The 16567-nt window shown below is 39.1% G+C and overlaps 1 protein-coding gene across 3 annotated transcripts in view; it reads right to left on the reverse strand.

The window, feature by feature from the left end:
- Positions 1-16252, reverse strand: part of paplna (papilin a, proteoglycan-like sulfated glycoprotein) — a 29437-nt gene extending 13185 nt beyond the window's left edge. Inside the window, exons 1-16 of one of the 3 annotated variants that reach the window (XM_053237507.1) lie at positions 16071-16252; positions 12031-12078; positions 11866-11948; positions 11344-11447; positions 9109-9169; positions 8355-8457; positions 7811-7941; positions 6905-7028; positions 6740-6820; positions 6296-6468; positions 6004-6127; positions 5751-5877; positions 5305-5376; positions 3027-3231; positions 682-861; positions 418-568 (exon numbers count right to left, since the gene is read on the reverse strand). In XM_053237507.1, coding sequence (XP_053093482.1) covers positions 418-568; positions 682-861; positions 3027-3231; positions 5305-5376; positions 5751-5877; positions 6004-6127; positions 6296-6468; positions 6740-6820; positions 6905-7028; positions 7811-7941; positions 8355-8457; positions 9109-9169; positions 11344-11447; positions 11866-11922 — 1693 coding nt within the window. In that variant the 5' untranslated portion in view covers positions 11923-11948; positions 12031-12078; positions 16071-16252. The remainder of the gene's footprint in view (positions 1-417; positions 569-681; positions 862-3026; positions 3232-5304; positions 5377-5750; positions 5878-6003; positions 6128-6295; positions 6469-6739; positions 6821-6904; positions 7029-7810; positions 7942-8354; positions 8458-9108; positions 9170-11343; positions 11448-11865; positions 11949-12030; positions 12079-16070) is intronic. The other 2 variants (XM_053237506.1, XM_053237508.1) reach the window with 2 other exon arrangements.
- Between the last annotated feature and the right edge of the window lie 315 nt (positions 16253-16567).

Genomic DNA, 16567 nt, shown 5'->3' on the forward strand with positions numbered 1-16567 from the left:
TCTTGAAGTTAATAAGCCAAAAAAAAAAAAATGCAGCTTTGTCAGTGAGAAACCAAACTTAAATTTAAATGAACTGAATCATATTCAGGCCTGAATCAAACTGCACCTGAACCGAATCGTACTGGATCAGTAGTGAACTGAAGTGTATCAAATCATTACCTGTTTAACAGTATCGTTTTTGTATGAGATTATATATTACATTTCGACATGTGTACTGTAAAGTACACATCTTAAAGACGGAGCTTGTACAGGAACATGAGTGTGTTCGAGTCTGGTGATGAGAGAGCACATATAAAAGAGAACATTAGGTACAGCACGGAATGTGTGCTCTAAACCATCAAGCTAACTAATGGGGGTGATAAAGTCCTATGTTCTAATGTATGTGTGTGGGGGTGGAGGTGGGTGGTAGGCATGTACCCTGGGGGCTGTAGCATGGCTGGGTGTTGCAGTTCTCCACAGTAGAGGGTTTGGGATAGGCATTACAATGCTCCACCCCATAAATGTTTCTCTGTGCGTCTGAACAGATTACCTGCCGCTCCCGAAGCCCCGAGCTACAGCTCTTAGAACACTGAGAGAGAGAGAGAGAGAGAGAGAGAGAGTATAGAACTTATGAGCTGCTAAGTGTATATAAAAATACATTGATTGAAACTAGAAATCTAAGTGCCATCTAGCACATCTCACCAGCCCCCAGTCACCAATGTGCCAGCCAATCCGGGTAATGCAGACAGGCATTTCGCAGGTCTGCGTGCTTGGTGGCTTGGGAAGACTGGCACACATGTAATCTGCCACACGGTTTCCTCCTGCTGAACCCACACACATCACCTCTCTTGTCTGCTCTCCAGAGCCACATGTTACAGAGCACTGCATGGGCACACACACAAAAGAATGCACAATTATTTTACACAGCAGTGTTTACAGGTATACCTGAATTAAAGGTGCAGTCTGTAATGTTTGAAAGCATATCTAGACATATAAAAATGATATAATATATACTATGTCATAGGGATACTGTGATTTGCAGTATAAAGCAATTTTCCTATGTGGAAATAAAATATGCATTTATCTACCTGAGAGTTGAATGACTATCAATTATTAATCATTTGTACTACTTAAAATAATCATTTGTATGACATTTGTTCTAAGTTGGTAAATAACTGCCTTTTTTGTGTGTGTGGACCTTGGTGTGTATGTTTATGTTTGACACGGAAGAGTAATGAGCAGGATGTGGATTTTAGTATGCGTGTCTTGATGTGGAAGGACGCTGAGTGAGGGGTTGCAAGCTTGAGTAACTGTCTCTGAAACCAGTTTATAAACTGTTCGTCTGTCTTGGTGGGCAGAGATAAGTGGAGGTATGCTGTGTTTGTGTGTGTGTGTGTGTGTATGTTCATCTCTCCGGCTGTAAAATTAGCAATAAAGTTTGAATTATTTGGCATAGATCTGGGGTCGTATTTATCAATGTGTGCATAAAACAAGTTCTAAATTTGTGTGCAAGACCCCCACATACGTACAAGAAAAATGGTATTTATCACACGCGTGTATGCACAGCTGCACGCTTTGGACATTGATAAATCCCACACAGTCTAAATTGATGTGCTTGTGCACAGCTACACTAATTTGCATAAAGAAATGCCCTCAAATCGCCATATATGGATAAACAACTTCCCTTTAAAAAGTACAGTAGCCTGCTTGTGGTGCTGCTTGTTTCAGACAACATGGAGTATGCCAAAAAGTCTAAGAAGATGAACTTACAGTGAAGTAAAGATACTGTTGCTTGCATGAGGTAGAACAAAACAAAAATGGTTATGTGGCACTTTTTTACGAGTAGTCTGTCTTTAAAATATATTTAAAAAAAAAACAATTTTATATTTTTTTTTCCGGCATTTTTACGCTGGCATTTTCCAACCAACTACAAGTTGAATCACATGTCTTACCTTTGTTCATATTGCTCACACTGCAATACATTACATCCTATATATGTATATACACATATGAATGAAGGTAAGAGGTGTCATTATTCAGTTTTAGTTGGTTGGAAAATGCCAATACCATCTCCAATTTCTCTTTGAAATGTGCCCATAGCTAAAAACACATTCCTCCCTCCGCAAAAGCTGCATGAGCCAAATCTTCAAACATAATCCCAATCAATCTTTAAATGTTCCTTTTATAATTACTCTCTCAATTATGCTGATATGATAGATAGTACATGATATAGTAGCTCCATATAGTCAGTTTACCTTCTATGCATAGAAATATGAGTACACACTGTTTACACACAAAATTATGCATATGCATGGTTGATAAATGAGGTCTTCTGAATATCAGTTTTTTTCCACACCTGATTTCAAGCTTCTGTTTACATTTTTCTGGCCCAGAATTTAGCTCTGCCCCAGCTGTTACAGAGCTGCTCAGGTCTGCTCTTTTTACTTAGAGTTTTACTCTTTTTACTAATAGGTTCAACACAGGAGTCGGGTCAGTGGGGTGAATGGGAATGCTTTCATTGTGATTGCAGTTTACTTCATAGACAGCACTAAAATTAAAAACAGCTCCTTTAAAACATTCAAAAGAGTATAAAAAGTAAGTGTAGTGTGCTTTATGTTTCGGTTTGTACTGATATAATAATATTCAAAAATAAGGTCTATTTTTGATGAGTATCTGGGTTTGCTCGAGGGGTTGTTGACCTCTAAATTTAGATAAACAGTTTTATTTTTCAACACACTGAATAGCAGGAAATTACCACTTGACCTCACTGACAGACAAGCCAGGAAGTCTCAATACTGCAACATCAGTAGCTCCAAACTAAGACATAAGTCTCTATTGCAGCCATAATATACATAGTGGGACCAGAATTCAGAATCTCAGGCCCAATTTACATCTTATATCAGTATTTGGACAGATAACCTTATAATAGATAAAATAATCTGATATATCCTACAGATTTACACCTAGAGTTTTTTATGCTTTTATATATAATGTGGTGATGTAAAATGCAGGACTAGAGTTTACCTGAGGACACACATAATGTTTACCTGGCTCCATGAGGACACGCTGTACTGTGCACAATGCTGCATGTTGCAGGTTTGCTGGCTGACAGGTCTGGGAGTGTAAGCCTCACACAAAGAGTCTTCTACCAGCCTCCTTCCAGACACATCATGAGATATACACTCCACTTGGCGTACCTGATTGCCCCCACCACATGTCACCGAGCACTGATTCCACTCACCGACCTTCCAGCTGTGACCCACACACACCAAAAACCAAACTAAAGTCAGCATAAAGATGAGTGTAAGAGTGCTGATGAGTATGATATGAACTGTCCCCAAAGCTCTGCCAACACATGCAGCTCCCACAGATCTAACCCAAAGCAGCACAGCACACACCTGAATGCTGGACCACTGTTGGGAGTTGGTTAGTTTAAACAAATCAGAGGAAAAGTATACACCTTTATAGGAACAAGAAAGATACAGTGTTGAAGAACACAGGGTAAAAATGACCAAGTTCATATAATTCAACACTTTCCCTGTCAGTCATCTGAAATTCAAGTCAAGTAAACAAACTTATTTTCAGACATAGTTTCAGTAAAGCTAGGAACAGCAAAGTTCTCTGCCACTGCTATAGATAAGAGATGCTTATTTATAGCCTAGGAATTGTGTTTGGCTTCTCACATGAAAGTATTTTATACCCTATCAAACACAAGGCACACCAAAGCAATCAAACATGGAGTGCCTAGATTATTACACAGCCACTGAGGTGATATGGTGGTTATTTTTAATAAGACATGTCCATGAATTAATATTAGATTTAGGCAATACATCGATCTCATGGTCGCAGATTATTATGTAGTGGCCACAAGATACCAAAGTTAGGGCTACAAATTGTGTAACTTGAACCCTTGATTTAATATGTTGTGGGAGCGTCACACTTAACATATGGCCTCTAGTTAATTATTTAGTGGGAAAAAGTGTATATATGTTCTCATGAATTTCATTTTCTTAAGCTAAAGCAGGCTAATGGTATCCATGTTGCAATACCAGTAACTCCACTATGTAGTTATCCTTCATTCCAAGTTATCTAAGTGTAATATTATCAGTCATCCCCATGCTTAGGTTTCTGTAGCCACAATGGTCTAATTCAATTGATTTCTCTCTGCCTCACTGATTTTAAAATATAACAGTCGCCATAAGTTATGTGTTTTGTGGCCACCAAATAAATCTCGATAATCTTAAATTAAATATTTAAATATTTCAATATTTTATACAGAAGTTACTAACTCAAATTAATAAGTAAGTAAGTTAAAATAATGACACTTCAACATTTTTTGCAGTTCAGGGTTTCTTTAACATTAATTCGTGCCTGTGTGGAGCTTAACTCGTGGCCTCAATATAGTAATTCATGGCCATAGTTAATTAAAAAATAACCACTATGTCACCTCAGTGGATGTGTAGACTACAGATTCACATAAAATACACCCATCATATCTGCACCTAAAGCCCCACTATCACCAGCACTACCTTGGGTGGCTTTGCTATAGCACACAGACAGCAACCCAGCTCAGAGCTCCAGGGCTGGTGTTCATAAGTTACGCACAGGCCAGTGATATGGCTCATAATAAGGGGATTATGTAAGTATCCAGTGAGGAGAAACAGCACTCCTGTTCCTCGTCATTCATGGAAACATACCACAGTCAGTGGGAGTAGGTGAATACAGCAAAGCTCTGAGCTGGACAGTTGCCCCAGGCCTTGGTTCATCTCCACATGTGGAAGAACAGGCACTTGCAACACTTATCTAATAATTCTCCAATGTTGTATTGATTGAAGACATCAATACAGACTGAGCTCAAACACGTGTCACTGGTGTAACAAACTAGTCAGTAAACCTATGAACTGATTACATCAGTGTCTTCAGGAACTATGTCATGGCTTCAAGAAGGTTTATGAGTTCTTGGGAAGATCTGGACATGGCGTGGAAGCGTGGAGAATGTGTAAAGGAGTGGTCCAGGGTTAACCCCAAACTCATCAAAATTCTTCTAGGAATCTCTGTAAGTACTAAGAAAGATTATGGGTCCTTGAAAGCCTGGCATCTTGACACGGCATGAAAGAGACTTCATATGTGCACTGGAGAGATATAGGGTTACTGCCCTGAACATCATAATTCTCTGAACTCATCAATCCCTAGAAGAACTCTGATGCCCCTGTTAATGCACCCTAAATGCTTAACGCTGGTACTTTCTGTAGGAATCTTAGTTACACATCAGTTAGTGTTTGAGATCACATTCTACTGCCGTCCGCTTTCCTCATGCTGGGTTACCTGTACACCTGAACATAGACATGTCTTGCTTCCTTGGGTGTCCATGTTTGTGGTGGGTACACATACGCCATCCTTATAGAACAGGAGCAATACACCAAGAGTTTTTTAGAAGAAGTGGTTCCCCACTAATCACACAGTCCAGATTAGTACAATGACCTGCATAAATATTCACCCCCTTGAACATTTCCACATTTTATAGTGTTACACCCTGGAACTGAAACGGATTAATTTGGATTATGTCATGAAGCTACACAAAATAGCCCATAATACTGAAGTGGCGGAAAACCAATATAGGTTGCTTAATTAAGTACTAATAAAATGTAGAAGTTGTGATTGCATATGTATTCACCTACATTGGTGTAAAACCACTAAATTAGTTCTGGGGCAACTAGTTGTCATCAGAAGTCACATCATTTGTTAAAATCATTATTGGTAAAATCACCTACCTGCGGGTTAGGGGACACTGTTGCTCATTGCATGTGCGGTTATTGAGAGGTCGAGGCAGAGATGCACACAAATAGTCAGGGTAGGCTTCATTATCAATAGTGCAGAAGACCAAACGGGATTGGTAACCTGAACAGATGCATGATATATACAGTAAAAAAAACTACAACTTTTATCATATGCTAACATTTTTCAAAATCAGACAAGGATTTGACTCTGACATGCTCTGATAAATATGCTCAGTTTTATACTGACCAGAGCCACATTCCTTGCTGCAGGCAGACCAAGAACCGTAGCTCCAGTAGTGGCCCTCTCTAGGGCGGCTGTTGGGAAGGTAATACTCATACTCGATTCCCTGGTTGGGTTCCTGAGTGATCAGCTGGATAAAGACAAAGAACGCTGAACAACAAGTTTTCACCCAAAGCCATGCTTTGGAAGGTTTTCTGAATCCAGGTCATTCGTAACATCTAGTCAAAGACTGTCAGGACATTTGGACTTATGATCTCTGCAGCACTGTGTGGTTCCCTTACTCAGTGGAAGATCTCACCTCAATCACCAAAGGCTCAGTAGTCGGTCCACGGCCAGTGATGGTCTCAGGGGACATTTCCCCCTCCGTTCCTCTCTGGTAGTACAGCATAGTGCCAGCAATGGGGGTGCTCCGTGAGAATTCGATCACCCAGTGCCCATTAAGGTAGTACTCACCACGCAGGTTCTTGATAGCTGCAAGTGTTCACAATGAGTAAGGAATACTTACCAACACTACCACCACTACTACTATTCTAATAGTACAATCATAGAAAAAGGGGGTTCTCAAGTGTTATTTGGCCAATGGTTCTAGCTTTCAAACGGAGTTAAACTTTTCTGTAAAGAGTGCTGGAAGGAAGCTTTTATATAACTGCTTCTAGTGCTACTTTTACTGCAGCCACTATTACTAGTATAGCTGCCTTTATTACTACTCCCATAACGCAGCTAAATTCTCACACACACTCACCCAGGTAGTTACGAGTAGGTACACTCTCAATGATACGGATGCTGGTCGCGCCAACAGGGATGATGAACATTTGATTGTAACCTAAAAGGCATAAAGAAAAACGTTTAATGCATTTGCCACCACAGATCTCTGGTGATTAGGGATGTGTGTGTGTGTGTATGTTACCTTTGGGTAGATCCCGCATGGAGAAGGTGTTCCTGATGAGGTGGCAGGACTGGCCATTCCCTCCGCACTGCAGGCATGCGTCCTCCTGCTGCCCAGAATCCAGCATGCTGTCACAGCCCAGACGCTGTGTGCACAGTGAGAATAAGTAATGTCTAGTAAACTTCAGGAACTTGCGTTTGGTCAGATGGTTGCGTGTGGTTAGATGAACAAAAAGACATGGAGGTGTTGTCTAATTGTATATTCGGACACTTGGTGACCCCAGAATGCTTCTGCAAATCTCCAAATGTGATCCTTGGAGAAATTTTTACTTCTCTAACCTTTTTCCTCACTGTGTGTAGGGGCAAAATACACTTATGTCCTCTTCCAGGCAGGTTCATAACTGTGCTCTAAACTTCTTAATTATTGCCGTAACAGTGGATCTGGGCATTTTCAGGCATGTATTTTTTTATAGGCATTGCCTGCTTTCAGACGGTCAACACAATTTTGTCTCAGTTTGTTTGTGTATTCTCTAATCTTCCCCATGTTGATGAATGACTAATGATGGAGTTTGGCCTCTGTGTCACCTCATATTTATACTCCAGTTAAACAGTGATAATTCACAGTGATATTCCCCATTGATAACCACTTAAGAGTTCCCAAACTTTCAGGCAAATCAAAAAAAACTAAAATATAAATGAAAACACACTTCATGCATTACATTTTGGTAAGGGATTATTTTCTTAGTACATATTTACTTCAATTAAAGTTTAGATTTCTTTCATATTTTCAGTATGAGATTAAAGTTATTTAAGAACAAAAACATTTCTTCATAACCTGTTTTGTACATCCTTAACAAGAAAGCCAATAATGACTTTTTATGACTAATAATAAAGCCCGATGGGTTGGTACTGGGTCATCTATCCTCACCCTGCACACTCCTTCCACACAGATATCACCCCTGCCTGGGTGACAAGGAGTGCCATCCACCACCGAGCTCCGGTGACGGAAATAGAAGTTCTCTCCTTTGGGGATGCAGTTCAGTTCACACTGGTTCTCCGCTGGAGCAGGTCAGATAAAATACAAACACAAGAGCAAATTGCTGATATTTATGCTTGGGAAAAGCATAGGGAAAAAACAAAAAGAAGTAGAAACTTGGAAAAGAGGATTTTTATTACAATATGGGCTTCATCTTAAGCAGATGTCACATATCAAGTTCATATTCTAGCAAAGTAAAACAAAATCCCACAGCAATTAATGCCTATTGGCTCTTAAGAAGTTAAAATGTTCTCAGAAGGTTTACACTTCTCAAGATGGGAATAAACAAAATCCAAAGTTCCCACAAGCATAAAAGTACTTTGAGAGACTATTCGAGATACTAATTGAGAGATTTTATGACTACAAAGCTTTTATGAAACTCACTCCTGTGTAAATACAGTGAAGCCTTGAAAGCCTCAGTGAGTCACATACACACCTCCATAGTAAGGTAACCATTTGTAGTATTTTCCATGAAAATCAGTGCCGTCAAACTGAGAGCACTGCTCCTCTCGGAAATCTCGGGAACCCTCAGGGCAGTCCTACCAAGAAACAAAGAATAAAACACAGGAAGTGTGAAAAAGGAAAGATACCATTAAAATGTACAGATGACTAGACACAGAAAGACAGTGTTGAAAAGATGAACTCTCCCTGATGAAGAATCAGGGGGAAAGCTAAAGCAGGCAGAGACACGTCTGCATGTTTCAAATGTACAAAGACATACAGTGGGGTCCAAAAGCCTGAGACCACTAGTGAAAATGCTTCTATTTTGCATTGTTTTTTTTATTTAATATAGAAAATGTAATAATTTGATAATTTAATTTAATTATATTATCAACAGTAGCCTGAGTTAGAAATATTTACATGAATTTCAGAATTTATTTGTATTTGGATCTGATGATTCATGTTATATCAGATCAAATTGGAGTCTCGTCTGATCACATGCTGGATAAGACTCAAGGAAAACATGACCTTTTGTATAAAGCAGTTAACATGGTCAGTGTCACTAATTTGCTTACATTTCAATAGGGACCTAGAAATAGTGCAGAATCTTAAATATTAAATACTAATAAACAGATATTGAACATTTACTTTACTTGTTAACTGAAAAATCCCAGATTTTCAATGTGGTCTCAGACTTTTGGATCCCACTATATGTACATACAGGTCATATGGGTTCAAGTACTGTGTACCTGAATATTGCACGTGCGATAGGATTTATCCGGTCCCACACAGCTGCGGCCTCCGTCAGTCCTGAAAGCGAAGAAGTTTCCACATAAAAGAAAAGGTTTTCATTACTGAATAATACTGAATAAGTGACAGATAAACACTGAGCATTTTCAAGTGTCAAGGATGATGAACTTTTACTGATATTGTTATATAAAGACATCTGCACATGAGTCAGTCTAGTATGCTAGTGTAACTACATTACTACATCCTCCTTAAAAGCACTGTGCTCATCATCGGAGCATACAGAGGCTTGCATAAGTATTCACTCCCCTTGAACATCCCCATTGCTGTGAACCCCATAAATCAGGGGTTCTCTTGCTTTTTGCGGAAATGGACCATGCAACTGTAAAATAAATTTCACAGTACCAACACAAACCCCAATTTCCACTGCCTCTGTATACACATACACTCTAAAGAGCAGTGTGCTGTCTCTGAACAGGTTAGATTATATTTCGTAATGATTGGTAGGGTGTGGTATCAGATACTGTGGAGACATGCAAATACACACAAAGATGTCTGTAGCAAGCAGAGAAACCTGGCCTCTAGGATATGACTTTGTTCATACAGGTGGCTGAACCATGTTGATTTGACCTCACTTGCTGAACTCTGGGTTGCGGAGACTGTCCTGAGTCCCGAATAGGATTTCTGATACTGATTCTGATACCAATACTGATTCTGATACCGCCTCTGATACTGATACTGACACCAATATTGATACTTGTACCGATTCTGATACTGATTCTGGGAAATGATAGGGCAGCAACAAAGAGGTTGCCACACTGCTCCACTGCTTCAATCACTGCTCCTCACCAATTACTACTGGCTCCATATCACTTGTCTAGCTGTAGACCCCACAGTGACAGCAGCAACAAACATGGCATATGGTACCATGGCTGGACATTGTTCTTGCATAACAAATAACACAAAAATGCTATGGGAACACTAAGAGATTGTGTGTGTGTGTGTGTGTGTGTGTATGTGTGTGTGTGCGCAGGTACAGTCACTCACAGGAAACGTTAAGTTTTGGGTAACTGAATTTCTACTCTAGGTTTTGCAATGCCTCTTTCCGAGAATCTCATCTGCATGTCCACACTATACAAGGCTTCAGCTTGTGTGACATGTAAAGACACACACACACACACACAGACACACAGCTACAGTGTGTATTCCCATGCCCAGGGGCTAAATCCTAACAGGCATCACTTAATCAGGTGGCAGACCAAATACCAACTTCTAACATCGTTCTGTAATAAGAAAACAGTTTTACCACAAACATGGCGACTAAACTGGATTCACTTGTAATGTAGCTTTGAGGTTCATGTCACCACATTAATCCTAAAAAGGCACCACAGAATATTTCACAATGTTTCAGGAAGACAACTTAATGTAATATATGCGACTGGGGAGGGGTGAGGAGTGCTGGATTGACAGACATGACGGCTCCTCCTTAAAAGCACTGTGCTCATCATCGGATGCAAGAGAGAACATGCAAGCCAGATTCCAATTCGGGTAAGATTTATGGGCACAACGCTATGCTGAACCAGCCTTCTCACACAAGCTTATCATTTTGAAATCACAACATTAGAGATTGCAACAGTGCTAATCAAAACAAACTGTTAACAAGTGCCAGGGTTCCTTCAAGGAAATAAAGCTGTTAATGTTAGTTCTAGGGTTAAACATTTGAAAACCTGTCAATGTTTACCTAATGTCTTTGTAAAATGTATAATATAGTATAAAAATAGGATTAGAAATACATTTAAACTTAATTTCTTCTTTATAAAAAGAATTGCATTGCATGTTCATTATTAGGGCCTGTAGACGGGAAACGCCTGCCTTTATCTTACTCCACATTCAGCAGAGAAGAAAAAAGAGCTCCTGGATGCAGACAAAGGATTTGATGACTAGGATTTTTTTGTTTTCAGAAGGTGTGCATGAACAGAGAATCTAAAACCGAGAATCTCAGGTCTAGCCACTTCATGCTGTCAAAGTATACTCCTATATTTCATGTCAGCTTGGCTGAAGTGTGAGCTTTTCTAAATAATAAAAAAAAGCTGTTATGTGTTTAAAAAGATCTGTCCTTCAAAACAAATCTGTGCCTGAGGCTGCTTCGACACACCCAGGGATCTCTCACCAACACACAAACAAACACTTACAGACATGATGCTGCCCAATTATGTGCATGAGAGCTGTCTGCTTACCGCTGACTCACACACCGTCTCGTCCTCATGGTTACACCGATGCCACACGAGCGGCTGCACTCTCCATACGGCCCCCATTCGGCCCAGTAATCAGCGCTCGGCATCTATAACACCGCAGTCACATTAGGGTTAATTAGTGAATTATAAACTTACACTATCTGCATGCAAGTTGTAGAAAAATCTCCAAAGCCAAAATGCATCAATTTTACACATCCACTGCATATGTAGTAATATCACGGTTATTACAGTTATCTGAAAAATATTTCCAAAGATATTTAAATTAAAAAGGCAGCTCAAATGTAAATCATTTGGCCACAAGCTCATACACAAGCCAGAACACAACATGCATTTATGTGAGTAGTAACTACACTTGTTAAAGACGCGAACAAGATTAATGACATGTCACACCTGACGCCAGAACATTTGGAATATACGTATAGCTTTAAATAAAGGTAAATTAAATTGGAAACTTCTACTATGAATCACACTAGTTTATCATTTCTGATATGTCACAGCACTCACCATGAACCCTGGAGCCAGAAGCATCTGCATGGAGGCCACGGCTAACAGCAGCTTCATCGTTTTACTACAGAAGATAGATAATCCTTGAAGAATGTCACATGTGTTAAACATAAATATAGATGACAAGACCAAAATGTCTATGTGAAATGCCAAGTACCAGTTTACCTGTTTTTTTTTTTCCAAAGATGGTTAATCTGTCATGCAACCAAAACCCTGCAACAAATACAGAGATCAAAATAAAGCATTAGCAACCTTTTGATTTGGACTAGTCTCGCAAGACAAATATTTTAGGTATCTCTAGACAGCTTGGTCAAATTCATCAATCAATGTCACCAAGAACTGCAGTGTTTCACAGAAAGGGGTTTTCAGCTGGCATTGCCAATCAGTTCAATTTCAATGCAATTTTATTTCCATAGACCATTTAACAATAGACATTGTCACAAAGCAGATCTACATTTGAGCAAGCCATAGGCAACAATGGCAAGGAAAATCTCCCTGAGGTGATATGTGGACCAAACTGTGATAGGAACCACCCTCAAAAGGGAACCCATCCTCTTCTGGGTGTCACTGAATAGTGAGACTATAAATCATTACTCTTCCACAACTGCATATTATAAAGCCAAACAGTACTACGTGTGCCGAGTATGTTCAGCATGAGTATATTATGAATAGTCCTGAGATGAGCACAGGACAGTCTTTAAGATTACAGCACCAGCACTTTGGTACAAATCCAAGGTGAAATTATCCACTGAAACAAGGGCTAGTCTGGGGAATACTCTGTTTTTGGGAAGTGCATGTCTTTAGGGAATCCATGTGGGACCATCTACAACAGCAGCAAGTGAAAGGAGAGCATCTGGATGCGTGTAGGAGGAGGTGCCACAAAATTGAGATATGTTCAAGGCACCTTTTTTTTTCTTCCAGTAGCCCCATACTTGCACCACAGGCACACATGTACAAACACACTTCTATTTAGCATACAGATGGGTGACAAATTAAAGGAAATAAACAGCATAAAGTGTGTTAGTAATGTGCCATCACAAGCTACAAGAACAGCTTCAATGGGTCTTCGTATCTATTCTACAAGTCTCAGGGAACTGTACTGGAAGGATGAAAATTATTCTTTGGTGCTTTGGTAATGGTGGTGGAGAGTGTTATCAACACATCACTCCAAAATCTCCTGTAGATGTTCAACTGGGTTGAGATCTGCTGAATGTAAAGGCCATAGCATATGATTTATATCCTTTTCATACTTATCAAACCATCCTGTGAGTCTTCATACCCTGTGGATGAGGGTGGGGTCATCCTGGAAGAGATGTCTCCCATTAGGACAGAAAGGTTTCATCACAGGATGAAAGATGATCAGTCAGAGTAACTTTGCATTGTATTGACTGGACACAAACCATGCTAGCAAAATGCCTCCCACAGGACAACAGTGCAAACAGATTTTTATTTAATCTGTCACCAGTCTGTCTTTTTTTCTCTCTCTTGAAGGTAATAAGACAAAAAACACAGCTTTTCGTGTTACTAACAAACCGCAAAAGCCCTCCATCCATGTTGGAAAGCTTAAAGGAACAGCTTTACATTTAGAAAGCTTTGACACTGGATACTCCTTCCAAAAATGCTAAATAAACACTTCCTCACAGAAACAACTTAAGCATATCAACAATTACACGATTTTTATTTGTTTATGTAGAGCATCCGCCATAAAAGTCCCTTCATTAGTTGCTACTATAGACATAATAACATATTAAAAAGAGCACTTTGATATAAATATAAATTTGTGAACTCAACATGGTTGTGGTTTAAATTGATTTTAAAAAGTTGACATTTAATATTATAAAGTTCTTTTGTTATTCAGGCAGATTGAGAACTGGTTTGTTTTTGCGGGATGCTATTAAGGCGGCACACCCCTGTAATGAAGGAGAACAGCCCTCCATTTGCTACCAATGGCCCTTTAGAGAAGCAAATTCTCATACCAAAGGTCAATTGAGATTGGCACCACATTAGACATGGCAAGAAAGTACTAGATTGTCCCAGCTGATAATTGCACCCACTTGTTATCAACTTCTTACACCACCATGAGTCTACTCTAAGGACACTTTTATGCATGGCAGTGAAAATAACCATCAGTTCAAGCATTTGCATGGCATAGCTGATTGAACATGACTCTGAGGAAAACAAAATGCTAAAACACAGCCAAGGAATACACATATTCAGCAAAAAAAAAAGCTTCTAAGAGACAGTTTGGGGAGGTACCCAAGCTGCTGCTGCTGCCAGTGTGTGCATGCTGACGCCTGTCAGGTTTCATCTGGAGGAGTACTGGCAATCATTAATATCAGGGCCTGGGAGATATGTTGTTTGGTATTCAAAAACTGTGCATGAATTGTTAGTGAATATAGCAACTATTACATTTGAAGATCACCTCTTGGAGTTAGGATCCCATATGCATAATTCCAGAGCTGGAAGAAATTCCAGCTGTTTTCTAGACTAATATCTTAGCTCTGAGTGTCAGGTTGTGTGGAAATACGAGACTCTGCCTGAATTAATTCCGAAAGCTCTAAACTCCGAGGAAAGAAAATATCCACACACCGCCATTAGTTCACTTGATATCTTATGGAACATGTTGTACTTTGTGTTTTTCTTGAATTCCTGACAGCGCACCCGCCCACTAACACCCAAACACAAACCAAAAGCATTAAGACGAGTGTCTGCTATGAGTGTCTTCATTAGACCAGTCGAAACTGAAAAAAAACTCATGATGTAGCGTTATGGGTGGGGTGGAGGATAAAGTGCAAAAGTTTGAATACCCTTAGGACAAAAAAAGTAGACCAGGAAATTTACCATCTACCATTTGGTTTTTAAGTGTTAGTTTTCACAGATATTCCTTCATTATTTAAAAGAAATATCATATACTGCATGCTAAGACCCATGCTAACAGTGGAATTAATATAAATGATATCTGTTCAAAAGTTTTCACCCCCTTTTTTTGAAAGTGGTATAAATATTCTCTAATAACATGTATGCCCAGCTTTTACTTTTGTAACCACCTCCACCCTCTTTTGTATCCTCTGAGCAGCTTTCATGTCCTCTGAGCTGTAACATTCACCCTCGATGCTTCTTTACGTCTCTGTTCCAACTCTGCCAGATTTATTGGCCAATCTTTGCTCATTCATCTCTGCATCAATTATAACTCTGCTGGATGTCATATATTGTCTTCTTCAAATCAAATCTGGAGACCAAGAGGTTCTTGAAAATTGAGTTCTTTTTTTTATTGTACTTTTACCTTTGAAACTTTACTCAAAAAGGCAAATAAAGTCCAATTATGTACCTTAAATCTTTTTAACATACATCTTTTTAGCACATAAAGTCTTTTTAACATATATCTTTTCACATATAGTGAACAATACATATTAAAGGTACAAAAGTTGAGCAATAAGGAAATGTACTTTCCTTTTCTTTTTTTTCTGAGAGTACAGGGGATGCAAACTTTTGCTTTCAAAAGTTTGTACATTTGCAACATCTGGACAAAGAAATTTCAACAAAGTGGTGAGAAAGTAAATCCATACACATGTAACAATGTACTCTAATCCAGTGATTGTGAAAAATATATCACTTTTTTTTTTTACAGTGGTGGAAATCACAAATCACTTTTATCAAAGTTTTTATATTTATTATTGAGTTTTATTGTTTCCTATAGTTGTAAGCCTGTTAATCTGGTCACTGGAATCAGATAGGTTTAATCCAAACCTTAATAACTCCAAAACAATTCTAACTCTAAATAATGTCAATTTTAACTTAATGTGTTCTGCAAGTGGACAGTTTATGGAATAAAAAGCTCTAGTAAATAGCCTTATATTATTGTACACATTTTAATATTGAGCCTGATATTTGAATTGTTATATAGGAATGTGTTCATAAATAAATGTCTTTTTTTATAGTTAAAGGGGGCTCTAGCTGCAGAAAAAATAAATCTACTTTTTGGAGTCATTATATTGCTTTAGTCTTTAAATTCAATTCAACACAGCAGCACACATCTAAGGTCAAAAGCATGAAAGATCGTCACACTTACAGCTTTATTCTAGCTTCTCTCATGGGTTATTTGAGACAGGAGAAAACACAGGCAATGGAAGCCAGCTTTTTGTTTGAGATGTGCTCTTTAGAAAGAGTAGGGAAAGTTGAAAAGTGACTCCAGCAGTCAAACTTACCCGCCTGGTGTCAGTGAATAAATCCCTCCAGCTCACAGAGGCTCTTTAACTCCAGGCCATGGAGGACTCACTGTAGTCTCCTAGACTGTAGACTGAGTCTCCTACTCCAGCACGTCCAGCTGACAGAAGGCTGCGTGTGTATGTGTGTGTGTGTTTGGTCTCAGAGAGCTTTGCCTGAACCTGGTGGGATGATAAAGGAGTGGTGCGCCATACAGCTAAAGGGGGCGGGGCTTTGGGAAAAACCATGGGCTCAATCCCAAAATGGCTCCCCTTTGGCCAGATAGTGAGCTGTATAAAGTAGAAAGCATTCTTTCAAGGCCAGAATAGTGTACAGGGAGAAGGGAGGATGGTTTGGGATTGGTCCCACACCACAGATCTGACAGATAATAGAACATTCTTCTTCTTATGTTATCCAGGGTACAATTTAAGAAAAAAAAACAGCTTCTAACTTGTCATTTTCAGTGGCTATTTCTTCATTATTTAAAAATATATATATC

This window comes from Pangasianodon hypophthalmus, chromosome 10, assembly GCF_027358585.1.
Source record: "Pangasianodon hypophthalmus isolate fPanHyp1 chromosome 10, fPanHyp1.pri, whole genome shotgun sequence".
Lineage (NCBI taxonomy): Eukaryota > Metazoa > Chordata > Actinopteri > Siluriformes > Pangasiidae > Pangasianodon > Pangasianodon hypophthalmus.